This window comes from Anomaloglossus baeobatrachus, chromosome 4 (genome assembly GCF_048569485.1).
Source record: "Anomaloglossus baeobatrachus isolate aAnoBae1 chromosome 4, aAnoBae1.hap1, whole genome shotgun sequence".
Lineage (NCBI taxonomy): Eukaryota > Metazoa > Chordata > Amphibia > Anura > Aromobatidae > Anomaloglossus > Anomaloglossus baeobatrachus.
Genome location: NC_134356.1, coordinates 692381437 through 692402103, shown reverse-complemented (window position 1 = coordinate 692402103; position 20667 = coordinate 692381437). Strand labels below are relative to the sequence as shown.

General features: G+C 44.6%; 1 protein-coding gene across 1 annotated transcript in view; it reads left to right on the top strand.

Annotated features, from left to right (window-relative positions):
- LOC142302168 (uncharacterized) overlaps nucleotides 1-20667 on the top strand; it is a 552463-nt gene that overhangs the window by 386329 nt on the left and 145467 nt on the right. The window contains exon 16 of the mRNA XM_075343251.1: nucleotides 20498-20580. Within this exon, the coding sequence (XP_075199366.1) occupies nucleotides 20498-20580 (83 nt within the window). The remainder of the gene's footprint in view (nucleotides 1-20497; nucleotides 20581-20667) is intronic.

The window sequence follows — 20667 nt, the reverse complement described above, 5'->3', positions numbered from 1 at the left end:
ACAATGAAAAAAATGGCGTGGGGTCCCCCCTATTTTTGATAGCCAGTCAGGGTAAAGCAGACAGTTGTAGCCTGCAAACCACAGCTGGCAGCTTCATCTTGGCTGGTGATCAATTTGGAGGGCTCCCCAGGCTTTTTTTTTTATTTATAAATAAAGAATTAAAAAATAAATAACGTGGGGTCCCCCCAAATTAGATCACCAGCCAAGGTGAAGCTGACAGCTGGGGTCTGGTATTCTCAGGGTGGGAAGAGCCATGGTTATTGGACTCTTCCCAGTCTAAAAATAGCAGGCCGCAGCCGCCCCAGAAGTGGCGCATCCATTAGATGTGCCAATCCTGGCGCTTCGCCCCAACTCATCCCGCGCCCTGGTGCGTTGGCAAACGGGGTAATAAATGGGGTTGATACCAGATGTGTAATGTCACCTGGCATCAAGCCCAGCAATTAGTGATGTCACGGCGTCTATCAGATACCAGACATAACTAATTGACAGTAAACAAAAGCAAAAAAAAATGACAAAAAAATTTTTATTAGAAAAAACACTCCCCAAATCATTCCCTTGTTCTCCAATTTAATCAAAAAATTTGAAAAAAATGGGTCCGCAGAAATCCATTTGGACGTCCCACGTCGGCTCTGGACCTTCTAGAATATGGGGGCACATTCAGGGAACGTATCCCCCATTTTCTAGGAGGGCAGACCCTCCATTTGAGGAGAGTGGGTGCCAAAAATCTGCACCCACTCTCCCCAGGTCACAGCTGCAAAGTGCCGAGCAGCCAGCACAGCTCACACTGAACACAGTGCTGGCTGTCAGCTGCTCTGCTCATGTGACCGGCCAGCGTGCACTGTGAAGGAGGAGGGGGCCGCGGGGGATCAGCGCTGCGACCGGACAGGTAAGGGGGAATACCGGGGGGAATAGCAGGGCCTGGGGGGCATTTTTCTGTCGCATGTCTCAAGGCACATGCGACAGAAATCATAGGAGCAGGGCAGCCGGTGCGCTACTGTGCGCGCGGCCATGTTGGATTTTCGGGAGGGGGGTCAGGGGTCGGGGCGGGCACTTTGGCGACACCGGGGGCTTTCCAGGACTGTGCCAGGAAGTGAGGTCAACAGGAAACCTCTTGACCTCACTTCCAGGTAAATGCCTCCGTTCTGGCATGCCGACAAAGCCCGCGGACCGCAACAAAAAAGCAGCTCACTGCGGTGTAGCTGCGTTCTGACCCCACATCATTGATTCAATGGGGGAGAGAACGCAGCTACACCGCACAAAAGAAGTGACATGCTGCTTTTCTTTCCGCACCGATTTTTGGCATCCAAAACGCTGCGTTTAGAAACACAGCGTGTGCACTGATTTTTCGGCTTTCTCATACACTTTGCTGGGAAAGCTGAACGCATGCAATTTGCCACTGAAACGCTGCGGTTCTAAACGCAGCGTTTCCGCGGTAAAAAACGCAACGTGTGCACACAGCCTTAATCCCACGTATTAAACTAGATGGTTGGAAAAAGAAGGGAATTTTAAACATGTGTAATTTATTAAGAAATAATTCTCTTTTAGGATTTGAGGCTCTTGCTGAGGTATACCATCTGCCTGATACAAAAAAGATGAAATGGGTTAGGATAAGTGAATTCTTGGCAGATACAACAACTTCTGCCTTCAAGATTCCGAGATTACTGAATGTTCTTTTGCACAATCTGACTAATGAGATCTTCTGGAAAACTAGTAACATTTACAGAATATTCAATGATGATCTCCAATTGACAAAATTACAGTATATGAAATCTTGGGAAAGAGATCTCAATTGCTCATTCTCGCTTAAACGATGGCAAACTTCCTTGAAACACACATATATGAATTGTGCTTGTGCTAATTTGCAGGAAACACACTATAAATTACATAATAGATGGTATTATACGCCTCAGAGATTGAATGTCATCTCATCCTCTAATTCAAGTCTTTGTTGGAGGGGTTGTGGCTGTACTGGCTCTTTTTTCCATATTTTTTGGAGTTGTCCTTTGTTGGGTACCCTATGGAAATACACAGAACATCTTATATATACGGTGACCTCAGTTAGAATTCATTTGACCTCTGAGCTTGTTCTCCTATCTATTGGTTTGGAGGAGTTGAAAAAGCAGTGTAAACAAATTACTTGCCATATTCTTTTGGTCATTAAATCTTTACTAGCATCCAAATGGAAGGAAATAGATGTCCCCTCAATACAAGAAGTTATTGATAGGGTTTCCTTACACAACATATATGAGTACAACATAGCCCTGAAGGAAGGTAACTTTTCTAGATATGCTGAGAGGTGGTATCTGTGGTCTCTTAAATTTAACCCAACCCTTAAGATATACGACCTTTGATGTTGTTCTCTTGTTTTTGTTTTTTCTACATATATTGGTTGTTTGAATTTTCTTACTGTTTGCAAAATTTGCCTTATATTTGCAGTATGTTTCTTTTGCATAGTAATAGTTGCTAGGAATCCTGGAATTGTATATTTTTATTTATTTATTTATTTATTTTTTTAATGTTACCTTTCAAATTATATCTAAAGCCTATTGTTTGTTAAAAAATGACAAAAATTGTAAAATAAGTAATTTCAATGTTTGCTACACCTCATTTTATGTTTCCCCTTTCCCTTTTCCCTGTTATAAATAAAGACAGTATACAAGGGACTGTCTAAACAGTTGTGTGTGTGTGTATGTGTGTGTGTGCGAACACAACCTACTAGTGGCGCAGCCTAAGAGCTTACAACATATCTACCTAACCATAGATAAAACCCATTAACCCCCCTGAATACCCTTATTTGCTGAAGCCTCACAGATAAAGCAGATGATAACAGTGGGAAGGCAAACCACCCAGCTCACTAACAGTCATGGAAATCTTCTACAGCAACATTCAATGCAAACATGTGGAGCTGTCCCTTTAAGATTTTAACTGTAACTGACAAACTGACAGAGCAGAGGCAGCAAGTCTTATTGTCTATATGGTCAGCCTAAGCAGAACAGATATGTGTTTTGGTACCAAAACAAAGTGTTGCGTGCATGCAGTCCTGGGTCCAGCCTACCGTACTCGGGTACTTTGGTGTCCAGCTGCCATAAATACAGACTTGAAGATCCTCTCACGGTGATCAGTATAGCTAGCAACTGAAGAATAGCGGTCTCAGGCACAGGATGCTGCTCACACGCGTTATGGTCCTCCTCACCAAACTCTAACACGAGTCTCCTCACAATCCACCTAAAGGAGCTGCCGCAGAAACGTTTCTGTTATGCACACCTTTCGCTTTTCCTTCAGCTCACATACGGCACATCCTCCAGTCTCCAAGTACACAGCCGAAGACCATTTTGCTTTTGCTATAGTGACCAAACAGTCAAAGGCAGATGTAAACAGTGGCCCCTTGTGGGTGGTCAGCAACAATGCATACAGTACAATAGACAGTAAATAAGCCTTTTGCATTTACAGTGAATAAAGGTCATTTATACACTCTCACCCTTTTACATGTGAATAACAATGCATACAATGAACGGCAAAGAGGCATCTTGCATTCACAGTGGATAAAGGTCATCAATACACCCTCACCCCATCACATCATATCAATGTGACAGTTCATGGATGAAATACTTAAACTAGTGAGTTTTTGGCCTCTACTTACAGATTGGTGACAAATCTTACAGTTGCTATGAGTTGGGTGATCCTTTGCGATGTCAAAAAAGGCCCAGGCTAGGCAAGGCTTAGAGCCCATGCGACCTGCAGAGCCTCCCCAATCTCTGCTCAGAGGCAGAGTTGTGGCTGAGGATGCAGCTGTTGACATGCTTCCAGTACTCTCTCTGTCCAGGAAGGTGCAGCCTAACCTCATCGTCAGTAGCATCCTCCTCCACCTGCTCTGCTGACCTCGTAGACTGGCTGATTGTGGGTTAACAGTAAGTGGGATCTCCAACCTCATCATGACCCTGTGTGTTCTCACTCCCCTTGTCCTCAGAGGCATCCTCTTCCTGTCCTGACCGAATAGTAAAGTTGTCGTTCCAATCAGGTATCTGAGTCTCATTAGAACTAGATGGACCTAGGTCTTTTTTCAACCTATGTAACTAACAATGTAACTATGTAGCATGTGCCTCATTGTCTCCACCAAGAGGAGTTAGTTATGCAATGAGGGTCTACATTTTGCTTAGAACCTTCTTCATCTGGGCCTGGATCTGACTAACAAAGCTTCTGGGCATCAGTGCAGATCATTTCCTTGTCTGTACTCACTGCAGCTTTGGAGCAGACCTCTGATTCCCAGGTTATAGTGTGACTGAACAGCTCTGCTGACTCAACCATCTCTGTTACCCCATACTCTGCAGGGCGGGTTGAGACTTGAGAGCTGGCAGGAATCAAGTGAGATTGGGGTGACACTACAGAGGAATGGAGTATCTGGGATATTAAAGTTAAGGTGGAGGAGAGGCCACTTGATGGAGCACTTGAGATCCATTCAAGCACCTGCTCTTTTGGTGCCTCATCTACATTTGGTAGAGATGGTCGTGTCCGTAAGAAAGAGATCATATCAGATTGTCCACAGAAAGAAGTAGACATCTTACTTTGGCTGGAAAATGGTCTTTCTTCAGCAGATGTTACTGTTGCTTTACCACCTACCCCACAGACACAAACTTTTTTCCCCTTTCCAACACATCAGTTCCCCTTTTCACCAGCATCTGGCCTTTTACCACTCATTTTGTAGATGACAAAATTTGCAACTCTGCAGGGACACCCTACTCAATGCCATCTCAGCACAGCAGCCAGCCCTCGGTCGCTCAGATGTGAACAAATAAAAGACCATTTCCTCCTAGCCATGACAAAGCTTTGAGACTCATTCTGTGCACCAGGGTGTTTATTGGAAAAGCAGATCTAAGATTGTGGAACAGGCGCTTCTGCTGATACTCATGCATACGTGCGTCCTTTTCTATGGCAGGAATTATGTCGCCAAATTTTGTCTTGTATCGGGGATCAAAGAGTGTGGGAACCCAGTAGTCAGCATTACTTCAAATTCTGACAATCCGAGGGTCATGTTGTAGGTAGTGCAGCAAAAAGGCATCATATGTCTTGCACATCCAGGAGGACCAAGTCCTTGCTGTGTTGTTGGCGACGAGGTGAGAATCATGCTTCCTTCCTCTGCCCGCTTCCCCCCCAACCTCGCACAACAGAAATGTGATCAAGGTCTCCCTCATCTGCTGAGTCTTTCATGCCCATCACCAGTTTGTCATCCATTTCTTCCTGGGCTCCTACACATGCCTCAACAGTTTGGCTGCTACCATGCGCCCTTATTAATCCCTCTCCCCCACCGTCGCATGCCTGATGCGTTGGTGCTGCTGACAGTCTGAACCTTGGAGATCTTGTTATCCCTTCCGCATATGAATCCTCCTGTACTTCCTCCCCTTACACTTGTCCCACCACCTGACTCCGAATACTGTTTATAGTGTGCTCCAGCATGTAGATGACCGGAATTGTCATGCTGATAATGGCATTGTCAGCGCTACACATCTTGTTCGCCATTTCGAAACTGTGCAGAAGGGTGCATAGGTCCTTGTTCTGAGACCTCTCCAGCATCGGGATCTGCCCCACCTCTGGATCTCGTTGGCCCAGGCTATACGTCCTAACATATTGCAGCAGGGATCGTCAGTGCTGCCACAGTCGCTGCAACATGTGCAGATTTGAATTCCTGCGTGTCAGCACATCGCATTTCAGCCAGTGACCCAGCAGGCTGAAAGACTTCTGGAGTGATGCAAGTCATTGAGCTGTGGGGTGTAAAAATTGCTGGACAACCAGGTTCAACACGTGAGGCATACAAGGCACGTGTGTCACATTGACCCGGTGAAGAGCCGCACCCAGGTTTGCAGCACGGTCTTCCCTCGCTGCAGGTTAAGTGGGGACAACCTTTGATGAAACTTGCTTGGTCTCCAGAGCTGACCATCCACAACTCCTCAGCGGTGTGACTCACATTTCCCATACATTTCAAAGTAAGAGTCTCACTGAGCAGCAGCTTGCTGGGTCAGATGTGGGGGAGGATCGTAGTAGGGAGCGGCAGGACGGTGAGGTAGGTAGCTGGGTGACAGTTAGAAAGGGGGGTAAAGGGAAAAGTGCTAGGAAGGCTAGTCCTGAACTGACACACCCCAATAGGTTTGCAAACTTGGCAGATGAGGGGGATGTCATTACAGGGGTAGCATTGCTGCAGCAAGGCATGACCTCTGAATGCCAGAGGAGTGTCTGCTCCAGTAAGGGGGGGAATAGGAGTGCAGGGCAGGCAAGACAGGTACTGGTAGTGGGGGACTCAATTATTAGGGGGACAGATAGGGCAATCTGTCACAAAGACAGGGATCGCCGAACAGTGTGTTGTCTTCCTGGCGCTCGAGTTCGGCACATCGCTGATCGGGTTGATAGATTACTGGGAGGGGCTGGGGAGGACCCAGCGGTCATTGTACACATTGGCACAAATGACAAAGTTAGAGGTAGGTGGAAGGTCCTTAAAGATGATTTCAGGGAATTAGGTTGTAAGCTTAAAGCATGGACCTCAAAGGTGGTATTTTCGGAAATACTACCTGTGCCACGAGCCACACCAGAGAGGCAAAGAGAGATCAGGGAGGTTAACAGGTGGCTCAGGAATTGGTGTAGGAAAGAGGGGTTTGGGTTCCTGGAGAATTGGGCCGACTTTTCAGTTGGCTACAGATTCTATGCTAGGGATGGGCTGCATCTTAATGGGGAAGGTGCAGCTCTGCTGGGGCAGAAAATGGCTAGAAGGTTGGAGGAGTGTTTAAACTAGGAATGGGGGGCGAGGGTATTCACTTTATAGAAGGGGAATGTAGTGCAGATAGTGACCAGGGCACAAGTAATGAAATTGGGGGTGGTACGGGGGGAAGGGTTAGGACAGTTAATACAGTAAGCAGGAATACAGGTACAGAGTCATACGTAACGTGCATGTACACTAATGCCCGAAGCCTCACAAATAAGGTGGAGGAATTAGAATTAATATTGTTGGAAGAAAATTATGATATAGTGGGGATATCAGAGACATGGCTGGATGAGAGCTATGACTGGGCTGTTAATTTACAGGGTTATAGCCTATTCAGGAATGACCGTACAAATAAGCGAGGGGGAGGTGTGTGTCTATATGTAAAATCATCCTTAAAACCCATCCTGCGTGACAACATATGTGAGGGTACTGAGAATGTAGAGTCCCTATGGGTGGAGATAAGGGGGGGGAGAATGAATAATAAAATACTGATAGGGGTGTGTTATAAGACGCCGAATATTATGGAAGAGGTAGAGAATCTCCTCATAAAGCAAATTGATAAAGCAGCGAGTCTCGGAGAGGTAATTATTATGGGGGACTTTAACTATCCTGATATAAATTGGGGAACAGAAACTTGCAGTTCCAGCAAAGGAAATAGATTTTTGATAACAATGAAAGATAATTACCTTTCACAAATGGTACAGGACCCCACAAGAGGGGGAGCACTACTAGACCTTGTACTAACCAATAGGCCAGACCGCATATCAAATATACAAGTTGGGGGTTACTTGGGGAATAGTGATCACAAAATAATAAGTTTTCATGTATTCTTTAGTAAGATGTCTAGTAGAGGGGCTACAAGGACATTAAACTTCAGAAAAGCAAATTTTAAACGGTTGAGAGATGATCTTAGTGCAATAAACTGGGATGATGTACTAAGTAATAAAAGTACACAAAGCAAATGGGAGACTTTTATGAGCATCCTGAATAGGGCTTGTGCAGAAAATATACCCTATGGGAACAAACATGCTAGAAATAGGAGGAAACCCCTATGGCTAAATAGAGCTGTAAGGGAAGCAATAAAAGAAAAACAGAAAGCCTTAAAAGAATTAAAGAGGGTAGGTAGTGATGAGGCATTATATAATTATAGAAAATTAAATAAAATATGTAAAAAGCAAATTAAGTTAGCTAAGTTTGAGACAGAGAGACTCATTGCGAGAGAAAGTAAAAATAATCCTAAAATATTCTTTAACTACATAAACAGTAAAAAACTGAAAAGCGATAGTGTTGGCCCCCTTAAAAATAGTCTTGGTGAAATGGTGGAAGGGGATGAGGGTAAAGCCAACCTGCTGAATGACTTTTTTTCTACGGTTTTTATACAAGAAAATGCCATGGCAGATGACATGACCAGTGATACCATAAATTCACCCTTGAATATTACCTGCTTAACCCAGCAGGAAGTACGCCGCCGCCTCGAAATCACTAAGGTTGACAAATCTCCGGGCCCGGATGGCATACACCCCAGAGTACTACAGGAATTGAGTTCTGTGATAGATAGACCATTATTTTTAATCTTCTCAGATTCCTTAATAACAGGGTCGGTACCGCAGGACTGGCGCATAGCAAATGTGGTGCCAATATTCAAAAAGGGGACAAAAACTGAGCCGGGAAATTATAGGCCGGTAAGTTTAACCTCTACGGTTGGTAAAATCCTTGAGGGTTTCTTGAGAGATGCTATACTGGAGTATCTCAAGAAAAATAACCTTATGACAGAGTATCAACATGGGTTTATGAGGGATCGATCCTGTCAAACTAATTTGATCAGCTTCTATGAAGAGGTAAGTTCAAGCCTGGACCAGGGAAATGCAGTGGATGTTGTGTATATGGACTTTTCAAAAGCTTTTGATACGGTGCCACACAAAAGGTTGGTACATAAAATGAGAATAATGGGGATAGGGGAAAATATGTGTAACTGGGTTAAAAACTGGCTCAGTGATAGGAAACAAAGGGTGGTTATTAATGGTACGTACTCGGACTGGGTCTCAGTTCATAGTGGGGTACCACAGGGGTCAGTATTGGGCCCGCTTCTTTTCAACATATTTATAAATGACCTTGTTGGGGGCATGCGGAGTAGAATTGCAATATTTGCAGATGATACTAAACTCTGCAGGGTAATCAATACAGAGGAGGATAATTTTATATTACAGGGAGATTTATGTAAATTGGAGGATTGGGCTGAGAAGTGGCAATTGAAGTTTAATGTAGATAAATGTAAGGTCATGCACTTGGGTAGAGGAAATAACATTTATGATTATGTACTTAATTGTAGAACACTGGGTAAAACAGACACAGAAAAAGACTTGGGTGTATGGGTGGATGGTAAACTTCACTTTAGTGGACAGTGTCAGGCAGCTGCTGCCAGGGCTAATAAAATAATGGGATGTATTAAAAGAGGTATAAGTGTTCATGAAAAAAATATAGTTCTACCTCTGTACAAGTCACTAGTGCGACCGCACTTAGAATACTGTGTACAATTCTGGTCACCGATATATAAGAAGGACATAGCTGAACTGGAGAGGGTGCAGAGAAGAGCGACCAAGATTATTAGAGGAATGGGTGGGCTGCAATACCAAGATAGGTTATTAAACTTGGGGTTATTTAGTTTGGAAAAACGAAGGCTTAGGGGGGATCTACTCACAATGTATAAATATATGAGGGGACAGTACAGAGACCTTTCCAAAGATCTTTTTACACCTAGGCCTGCGACTGGAACACGGGGGCATCCGCTACGTCTTGAGGAAAGAAGGTTTAATCATAATCACAGACGAGGATTCTTTACTGTACGAGCAGTGAGACTATGGAACTCTCTGCCGCATGATGTTATAATGAGTGATTCACTACTAACATTTAAGCAGAGCCTGGATGCCTTTCTTGAAAAATTTAATATTACCAGTTATGTATATTAGATTTTATGACAGGGTATTGATCCAGGGAACTAGTCTGATTGCCGGATGTGGAGTCAGGAAGGAAATTTTTCCCCATTGGAACCTGTTTGCCACATTGGGGTTTTTTTTGCCTTCCTCTGGATCAACATGTTAGGCTACGGGTTGAACTAGATGGACTTAGAGTCTCCCTTCAACCTTAAAAACTATGATACTATGATACTATGACCGCCTGATGCCGTTGAGCTCTGATGCCAGCATAGTAAGGAGGTGTGCGGGATTCCGTGTGTGCAGTTACAACGCCGGTGGCCTTACCAGACAGGCTTTGGCCGGAGGTGGGGGACTGAGACGAGGTGGAAGAGTTAAAAGCAGTGGAGGAACTTCTACATACAGAGTATTGACGCACAACTCGTGGACACGACAAGATTTGTACAGCAGACCCTTCTCCATCTCTCACCATAGTTACCCAGTGCCCAGTCAGCGACATGTAACGCCCCTGTCCATGCTTACTGGGCCAAGTATCTGTGGTGAAATGTAGCCTGTCACACACAGAGTTTCTCAAGGAAGCGGTGATGTTGTGTGCGACTTTAAAGGTCTGTAAGGCTCGGTCACCCCTAACCTGTGTGTACGATGTATATGTAAAATGTGTAATATGTAAAGTCCATGTTTTAATGTAATGTAATATGTAAGGTCCATGTTATAGTGTAATGTAATATATTCGAATGGCTACTAGGTGGCCACAGTGTGTGTGCTGTTTCCCTGGTGATCCCGAACAGTGAGGGGGAGGAGTGTAGTTTGAAAAAGAGCGGTTAGATATCAGTTATTGAGGAAGGTCCCTGAGGAGAAGTACACTGCGTCTGTGAGAGGCGTAGTGAAGAAAAAGCCCAGTAAAATTAATTTGGTGTGGCCTTCTGGGCCGAATCCGGGGGGGGGTTTCGGACGCAAAAAGCGGTCTGGAAAAAGGGTGGGCCTCTGGAGGAAAGAGTGGTCCTGACTGACTGAAAAGACGGTTGAGTCTACCATATCTAGTGTAAATGGGTACCCCAATGTGAGCCCGAACACCAGAGAAACAGTCAGCCGGATGTTATGTAAAGAAAAATAAAATTTTGTGAGAAAGAAAAAGATATTCCCTGTAATGTTCAAGCAATGTGCCCGCCTAAGGCGAGAAAAAGGAATGTATAAAAGTTGACAAGTAAAGAAATTTAGTTAAAAGATCCTGTGACCGTGTCTGTGATGCCTGAAGAGAAAATGCGCTTAATACTGAATTGCACTGGAGTTGCAGTTGGGGCGCAGAGGAAGAATACTGGGCTGCGCAACAGCCAGAGGGCAGTATCTGCAACGACTACAATGGCTCATTGTCATTCCACCAGGCGGAAAGGCAGTATTTCTATAGCCAACAACTTGAAGATGCTGAAAGTCAACCTCTTAGGCATGTCATGCCCTTTTAAAATCATGTAAAACATAGCAAGGGGACTCCAACAAGAGTCTCCATGTGTTCCAAAAATTTGGCCACAGACACCACTTAAGTGGCATCAATTGTCCCACATTTGCAAACTTAAAATGGTTATTTGCATGAAGCACAATCAAAAATCCACAAGCCTTTACTCTCCCCAGGATGACAAAGGGGTAGAAAAGTCCTCTGTGAACCATGACTTGTTCATCTTGATGATCGTTAGTCTGTGCACATTGTCAGTGGCATCACTTGTGCCCCAGTTGAAAACTCGATGTTTTGATTTGCATCAAGTACAGTCAAAAATACGCCAGCCTTTACTCTCCCCAGGATGACACAGGGGTAGTAAAGTCCTTGCTGATCCATGACTTGTTCATCTTGATGATCGTTAGTCTGTGCACATTGTCACTGGACAGACGCGTGCGTTTATCTGTCAGCACACACCCAGCAGCACTGAAGACACGTTCAGAGACAACGCTGGCAGCTGGACACGACAAGATCTCCAAGGCGTAACTGGAGAGCTCTGGCCATTTTTCCAGATTCGATGCCCAAAATGAGCAAGGTTCCAGTTGCGCAGTCATGGCATCATGTTCATTTGGAGATACTACTACATCTGTGTCTCCTCCTCTTACTCATCCAGCTTTTTTCTTTCAGCATGAGTATATGTACTTGTCACTTTTCCATGTGTTTATGGTGTCTTCTGAGTTGTTTGTCTCCTTTTGGACACCTTTTGAAGGTGTTTTCTGCGTGTTTGTATGTGCTTGTGTTTGCCTGCCATTGTTTTCATTGGGGTTTAAAGGTGTTCGACGAACGTTTATCGAACGTTCGATGAACACACTCATCGTTCGACGAACCAAACCAAACCCAAACACTTGGGTGGTGGCTCATCTCTAGTTAACGCGTTGGGGCTTCCTCCCCCTGCACCGGACCTCTGCCCTGGCACTTGCCTTGCACACTTGCACTTTATTATGGATGAGTAGCAATGCTTTTATTTTACTATGCTGTAATTCTTTCCCTATTATTTAGGGAGCATTGCTTAAAATCCTCCCCCCTCTCTGTAACTATTGTGACAGAGGCCCTTGGTCTGGGAACTAGGCTCTGGGATCTATCTCCTGCACTTATGACTTTTTATAATGATCACTATGTTTATTGTCTCCTTGAGTAAGCTTGGCTATCTAATAAATACATTTATATTTTGATATTCACAAGGTATTATATGTCTATTTTTTACATCATGTTTGGCCCTTTAATACTCCTTTTCTCCTTCTTTAAATACATTAACATGTCAGGTTACTTTCAGTTACCTCGTACAACTTTTTTTTTTATTTTCACAAGGCTATATATAGCCTCTATTGCGTAGTGCAACTATGTACTTGTGTTATTTATCTGAGGAAGAGATATGATCTCTGAAAAACGTAATAAAATCACGATTTACCTATTACTGCTGACCATACTCTTAAGACAGTGCGGGACGGGAGTTCACTTCTATTTGATCATAATGTTGATAAAGCTGTGATTTTATCAAATCTACACCCATCAGCCCAGATAAGTAGCTGGAATCGGTGTCTCTCTACCTATATTATGTCTCTCTCAGATTAGGTGGCAAAAAACTTTGTGTTAAATATCCTTTAAGAACTTGCCACACATACGTCTTTATCTTAACACTGAATGTGCTGTTCTCTGCTGCTGCCACAACAGAGACAATTTCAGATCGCTCTATCTCTTCTCCATTTAATAAAGGACAACCATTTGATAGTTCCTAAACAAGGATTATTTTTACCCCCTCTTTTACTAAATCTTTTTATATTTGTATTATCTGTGTTTGAACAACTGCAAACCGGCTTCTGTCCCCAAAAGGGATAATTAGTATATCATTTTCATAATGAAAAAAGCCTAAAAATTACTTATTGAAGTGTATAATTAAATAGATTGTTGTACAAATATGCAAAAAAGACTGATCCGCACATTCAATAGGTGTGAACAGATGTTATCTGAAAACACATTGCTACAAAACATATATAGCTGCACACTAAAATGCTGACAATGAAAAAGGGAACTCTGGTATTGCATTACTGCTACAGGAATATTTAAAAAAAAAAAGATATTTGGTTTATGAATTGGCCAATGCATGTGAGCCCAATAACCAACACAAGGTAATCTCTGTATACCGGGAACCTATCTTGAAATGCCTCTATCTGGGTTAAAAACATCCTAGTCTGGGGAGCCAGACTGCTGCTATAAAGGGGAATGAACACAGCCTGGTTATATGCCTTAATAGCAGGAGTCTAGCTGCCCATACATGGAGGTTTTTTTACCCAGACAGTGGTATTTCAAGTTAGGTTTTTAGTCTAGTTGACTAGACATGGAGGTTTTTTACCGAGATAGTGGCATTTGAATTTAGGTTCCTGGGATACGGAGGCTACCTTGCCGTTGGTGACCGGGCTCACATGCATTGGCCAATACATAAACTAAATATCTCTTTTTTTCAAAAATTCCTATAGCAGTAATGCAATACAGGAGTTCACTTATTCATTGTTAGTGTTTTAGTGTACAGCTGTATATGTTTTGCAGTTAAATACAATGTTGGCTGCACAAGTTCCCATCATTTTAAAAAGTGAGGTCACTTTGACATTTCTAACTTTGTGTTATAAATCTCCAAAAGTGTTTTATTTTAGTCCTAGGAGACCTCATTGGTTTATACATCTTTTTTAGAGCGAAGGCAATTACTGTATTTTTTGGATTATAAGACGCACTTTTCCTCCCAAAAATTTGGGCGGAAAATGAGTTTTCTTTTTTAAATTCCAAATATAGATTTACCTGGGGGTCCTGTCTGTGCAGCGATCGGGCAGCTGGGTGCCTGTGGCTGCGTGCAAGCGGCAAGGTACCTGTGCTTGCGTGCGGGTGGCAGCCGGGTACCTGTGGCTGCGTGCGAGCGGCAGTTGGGTGCCTGTGCGGGCAGCAGTTGAATGCCGGGTCCTGTGTGTGGGCGGCAGCCAGGTGCCTGTGTGTAGGCGGCAGCTGGCTGTCTGTCGGTGCCAGCTGCCTCTCTGTGCGAGTGGGTGGGCGGCCTGCTGGCTGCCACCTTGTGCGTGCGTGCAAGCGGCTGTGCAGCAGGTTTCCCCAGTGTGTCCGCGGTCCCAGTTTCAAATGATGGCACCAGGAGCGGGCGCATGCGCAGATGGAGCTCTTGGATGAGAGCTCCATCTGCGCACACGCCTCTCTGGGAGTCAGCACGTGTGCAGATGGAGCCTGTTATGATCCAGAACCATGGAAGACCACCACAAATCATTGGCAAAAGGTGACAAGAGCATTGTCTGGCCGCCATCCCCTTACTAACCATCACAACTAGAAGTAGCCGAGGGGTGAACTAACATCCTGTGCACCGTGAACCCAGCCGGAGAACTAACTATCCTAAAGGTAGGAAAGATGAATAACTCTCTGCCTCAGAAAATAGACAAGAATAGCAAGCCCCCCACATACAAAGACTGCGGTGATATAGGAAAAACACAATACACAGGTAGATGACAGGATTAGCAAAAGGATTAAGCAGGCTGGAGATACAAAGAACAACTGACATCCGGCAACAGCCTGCAATCAGACCAGGATTTAAATAAGCAGAGAGTTAGCAAAGGAAACACCCACTGCACAACACACCTGGTCCAAGTCCAAACCATTCCTGGTCACCAGAGGGAGCCTCCCAGCAGCCAAAACATAACTAACATTCACAACAGTACCCCCCCTTGAGGAGGGGTCACCGAACCCTCACCCACGCCACCGGGTCGCTCAGGATGAGCATGATGGAAGGCGCAAATTAACCTGTCCGCATGAATGTCAGAAGCCACAATCCAAGAGTTATCCTCCTGCCCATAACCCTTCCATTTCACAAGGTACTGAAGCTGACGCCTACTGCGACGGGAATCCAGAATTTTTTCAACCTCATACTCCAGATCCCCTTGTACCAAAACAGGTTCAGGAGGCGCTGCTGCAGGAACTGCTGGCTCCACATGTTTCTTCAACAAGGACTTATGGAAGACATTGTGAATCTTAAATGACGCAGGCAGAGTCAAACGGAAAGATACAGGGTTAATAATCTCCGAAATCTTACAAGGTCCAATAAATCTGGGATTAAATTTAGGAGACGGAACTCTCATAGGAATATGTTTAGAGGACAACCACACCATGTCCCCTACTTTAAACCGGGGACCAACAGTCCGACGCCGGTTGGCAAACTTTTGGGCAGTTTCTTCGGACTGAAACAATTTATCCACTACCTGCCCCCAAATCTGCTGCATTCTGTTGACCACCGAATCCACCCCCGGACAGTCAGACGCCTCAAGCTGCCCTGAGAGGAACCTAGGGTGATACCCAAAATTGCAAAAAAATGGGGAGAGCAACGTGGTAGAGCTAGCTCTATTGTTAAGGGCAAATTCAGCCAAAGACAAAAACGAAACCCAGTCATCCTGATCCGCAGAAACAAAACACCGTAAATAGGTCTCCAGGGTCTGGTTAGCCCTTTCAGTCTGACCGTTGGTCTGAGGATGAAACGCCGAGGAGGAAGACAGTTGAACACCCAATTTGGAGCAAAAAATCCTCCAAAACCTGGATACAAACTGCACCCCTCTGTCAGAAACAATGTTTTCGGGAATACCATGCAAACGAACAACATGTTAGAAAAACAAAGGCACCAACTCTGATGAAGACGGCAACTTAGATAGAGGAACCAAGTGGACCATCTTGGAGAATCTGTCACAGATCACCCAAATCACAGTCATTTTCTGAGAGACGGGAAGCTCTGAAATAAAATCCATAGAGATGTGCGTCCAAGGTTTCTTAGGTACAGGCAAAGGCAATAATAGCCCACTAGAACGTGAACAACAGGGCTTGGACCTAGAACAAACTCCACACGACTGCACAAAAAGACGGACATCTCGGGACAGGGAAGGCCACCAAAAAGAGCGTCTCACAAGATCTCGAGTACCAAAAATGCCAGGATGACCCGCCAAAACAGAGCAATGAACCTCAGAAACAACTCGGTCTCTCCATTGGTCTGGGACAAACAGTTTCCCTGTAGGACATCTCTCAGGTTTATCCCCCTGAAATTCCGCCAGTGCCAACCGCAGATCAGGCGAAATAGCCGAGAAAACTACACCATCATTCAGGATAGTAGACGGTTCGACAACCTCCAAAGAGTCAGCGCAGAAACTCCTGGAAAGGGCATCGGCCTTAACATTCTTGGTGCCCGGCAAAAAAGAGACCACAAAATTAAACCGGGTAAGAAACAAAGCCCACCTGGCCTGCTGAGGATTCAACCTCTTGGCCAATTCCAGATAGATGAGATTCTTGTGGTCCGTAAGCACCACAACTTGATGCCTAGCCCCCTCCAAACAATGCCTCCACTCTTCAAATGCCCACTTCATAGCCAATAATTCCTGGTTCCCTACATCATAATTCCGTTCAGAAGGAGCAAACTTCTGAGAGAAAAAGGCACAGGGCTTAAGTTTACCCGAAGTAGCGTCTCGTTGAGACAGAACAGCACCTGCTCCGATCTCCGAGGCATCGATCCCAACTTGAAATGGGCGAGACACATCAGGCTGCTGCAGAACTGGGGCAGAAGTGAATCGCATTTTAAGCTCCTGGAAGGCCACAATAGCCTCAGGGGTCCAATGCTCAGCATCAGCTCCCTTCTTTGTCAAATCTGTCAGAGGTTTGACAATGGCAGAAAAATTGGCTATAAATTTACGGTAAAAATTAGCAAACCCCAAAAACCGCTGCAGGGATTTTAGAGAAGTCGGTTGCACCCAGTTGTAAATAGCCTGAACCTTAACCGGGTCCATTTCGATAGTGGAGGGAGACAGGATGAAGCCCAAAAAGGAAATCCTTTGCACCCCAAAGAGGCACTTTGACCCCTTAACGTACAGTGCATTATACTTAAGTATCTGAAAAACATCCCGTACTTGCCCAACATGAGAGTCCCAATCATCAGAAAAAATCAAGATGTCATCAAAATACACAATCAAAAATTTACCAATAAGGTCCTGAAAAATATCATTCATGAAGGCCTGGAAGACGGAGGGTGCATTATTGAGCCCAAAAGGCATCACTAGGTACTCAAACTGCCCCTCAGGAGTATTAAAAGCCATCTTCCATTCATCACCCTCCTTAATACGGATGAGATTATACGCACTCTTGAGATCCAGTTTCGTAAACCATTTGGCACTCTTCACTCTAGAGAACAGATCAGACATCAGAGGCAAAGGGTACTGATATTTGACCGTAATTTTATTAAGAAGACGATAATCAATACAAGGCCTCAACGAACCATCTTTCTTAGCAACAAAGAGGAAGCCGGCACCCAAAGGAGAAGATGAGGGCCGAATGTGCCCCTTCTCCAATGATTCCCTGATGTATGACCGCATGGCATCATGTTCGGGCACAGACAAGTTGAAAATCCGCCCCTTGGGAAATTTACAACCGGGCACCAACTCAATAGCACAGTCACAGTCCCGGTGTGGGGGCAGAGAATCAGATTCCTGGTCATTAAATACATCACGGATATCAGACAAGAAGGCTGGAACATCAACTGCCTGAGCAGACGTGGAGGACACGGAAAGGTCCTGATGCACACCTTGACAACCCCAACTAGCTACCGACAAGGATCTCCAGTCAAGAACCGGATTATGGGTCTGCAACCACGGAAATCCCAGTACCAAGGTATCCTGTAGATTATGCAATACTAAAAATGTACAAGTTTCCTGATGCGCTGGTGCAACTCTCATAGGCACCTGGGTCCAAAATTGGGGTTTATGTTCTGCCAAAGAATAGCATCAATGCCCCTTAAAGGAATAGGAGTTTGCAAAGGAACCATGGGAAAACCACAATCCCTAGCAAACCCAAAATCCATCAAATTGAGGGCTGCCCCTGAGTCCACAAAGACAAATGCAGAAAAGGAAGACAATGAGTAAATCAATGTGACAGACAAAAGAAACTTTGGTTGCAAAACAATCACAGAAACAGAAGTAGCCAATCTCCTTTCATGTTTAGGGCAGACAGAGATGTTATGAGAAGCGTCTCCACAATAGAAGCACAGTCTATTGTTCCGTCTGAACCCCTGCCGACTAGCATTAGAAAGGACCCTATCACACTCCATAGGCTACAAAGGCTGTTCCACAGGCACAAAACCAGCAGGTATCTTCCTGAGCTCACGTAAACGCCTATCAATCTGAATGGCCAAGGTCATAGAGGCATCAAGACCAGAAGGGACGGGAAATCCTACCATTACATCCTTCACAGCATCAGCAATACCCTTCCGAAAAAGAGCCGCAAGCGCATCATCATTCCATTTGGTAAGGACCGCCCACTTTCGAAATTTCTGACAAAACGTTTCTGCAGAATCCAAACCCTGAGTTAAGGACAACAAGACCTTTTCTGCTTGGTCCACAATATTGGGTTCGTCATATAATAATCCCAAGGCCTGAAAAAAGGAGTCCACATCACGGAGAATGGGATCATCAGACGCTAAAGAGAAGGCTCAGTCCTGAGGGTCACCACGCAGCAAGGAGATGACAATCTTAACCTGCTGTACGGGATTCCCTGAGGACTTAGGGCACAGGTCAAAAAATAATTTACAATTATTTTTGAAGCTCAAAAATCTCGACCTATCTCCTGAAAAAAAATCAGGAACAGGAATCTTAGGCTCTGCAAGGGGAGTCTGTGCAAGATAAGACTCTATACAACGAACCTTAGCATCAAGATGAGCAACACGCTCACCCAATTCATCCATGCTAGAAAAAAGAAATCTTCCACAGAACCCAAAGAAGATGATGAAAAACACCTAAAAAAAAAAAAAAAAATGTTTTCTTAGCAGCTTTATTTTTTTTTTTCTTTTTTCTTCTTCTTAAGAGTACCCTTTAAATTTGTTGGCCGGATGTACTGTTATGATCCAGAACCATGGAAGACCACCACAAATCATTGGCAAAAGGTGACAAGAGCATTGGAAACTAATCTGGCCGCCATCCTCTTACTAACCATCACAACTAGAAGTAGCCGAGGGGTGAACTAACATCCTGTGCACCGCGAACCCAGCCGGAGAACTAACTATCCTAAAGGAAGGAAAGATGAATAACTCTCTGCCTCAGAAAATAGACAAGAATAGCAAGCCCCCCACATACAAAGACTGCGGTGATATAGGAAAAACACAATACACAGGTAGATGACAGGATTAGCAAAAGGTGAGGCCCCCGCTGACTAAAATAGGAAAGGACAGGAAAGGGACTGATGGTGGCCAGAGAAAAACCCTACAAAATACCAACTTCATGATAGTACAAATAGGCCCTCAGATCGCACGATCTGAACTCCGTCCTATACCAGGTGCCCTTGTCATACCAATGAACAGAAAACAAGAATCATAACAAATTCAACATGCTACAAACACATGGACCCAAAGGAGTTATACTCCACACAGAACTGCAGGGAGTTCCTCAACAATCCACTAAGGGGGAAAATCCCTGCAAGCAAATAACCTGAAACCAACCACAGCAAATGACAAACCCAGATAAACAAAAGAACCAGACAATAAATAAAGAGCAAGCACTTATCTGGGGAAGATGTGGTGTAGAGCAGGATTAAGCAGGCTGGAGATACAAAGAACAACTGACATCCGGCAACAGCCTGCAATCAGACCAGGATTTAAATAAGCAGAGAGTTAGCAGAGGAAACACCCACTGCACAACACACCTGGTCCAAGTCTAAAACATTCCTGGCCACCAGAGGGAGCCTCCCAGCAGCCAAAACATAACTAACATTCACAACAGGAGCCCTTGGATGAGAGCTCCATCTGCGCATGCACCGCTCCAGGCGCCATCATTTGAACCGAGATTTCGGACGCTGGGACACTCACCGCACTGGCCTGCTGCACCACTCACCCGCCACCGCACCTGCCACCACGGACCCGACCTGCCACCACGGCCCCCGCCACACCTGCCACCATGGATGTCATCACACCTGCCACCACGGACCCTGCAGCACCTGCCACCACGGACCCGCCGGGCCTGCAAGCACAACCTCTACCTCTTGTGACCCCGCTTCACCACCACTGCTGCCCCCCTACGGTAAGACAACACCGGAGTATAAGACGGACCCCATTTTTATTTTTTTACCTTTTTTAATCTAAATTTGGGGTGCGTCTTATATTCCGGTGCGTCTTAAAACGCAAAAAATACGGTAAATGTTTGCTTGTACTAGGAATTCACAGCAGATCAAAACTTATGTAAACTAGTGAATTTGAATTTCCAAAGATTTGACCCCCTCTAGTTTGCAGTTATATCAAAATATCCAACAATGTTTTTTCTTTATTCCCAGAAACAAGTCAAGAAAACAAGGAGCCTGTGATGAGTGATATGAAAATGACTGTGGATAATTTCACCTGCAGGTTTTGTGGGAAGGTAACAAAGTTATGTCTTTTAGTATTAATTAATCCATAATTTTTAATTTAAATTAATTATAGCCACATTACTATCAGCTGGAAAAAG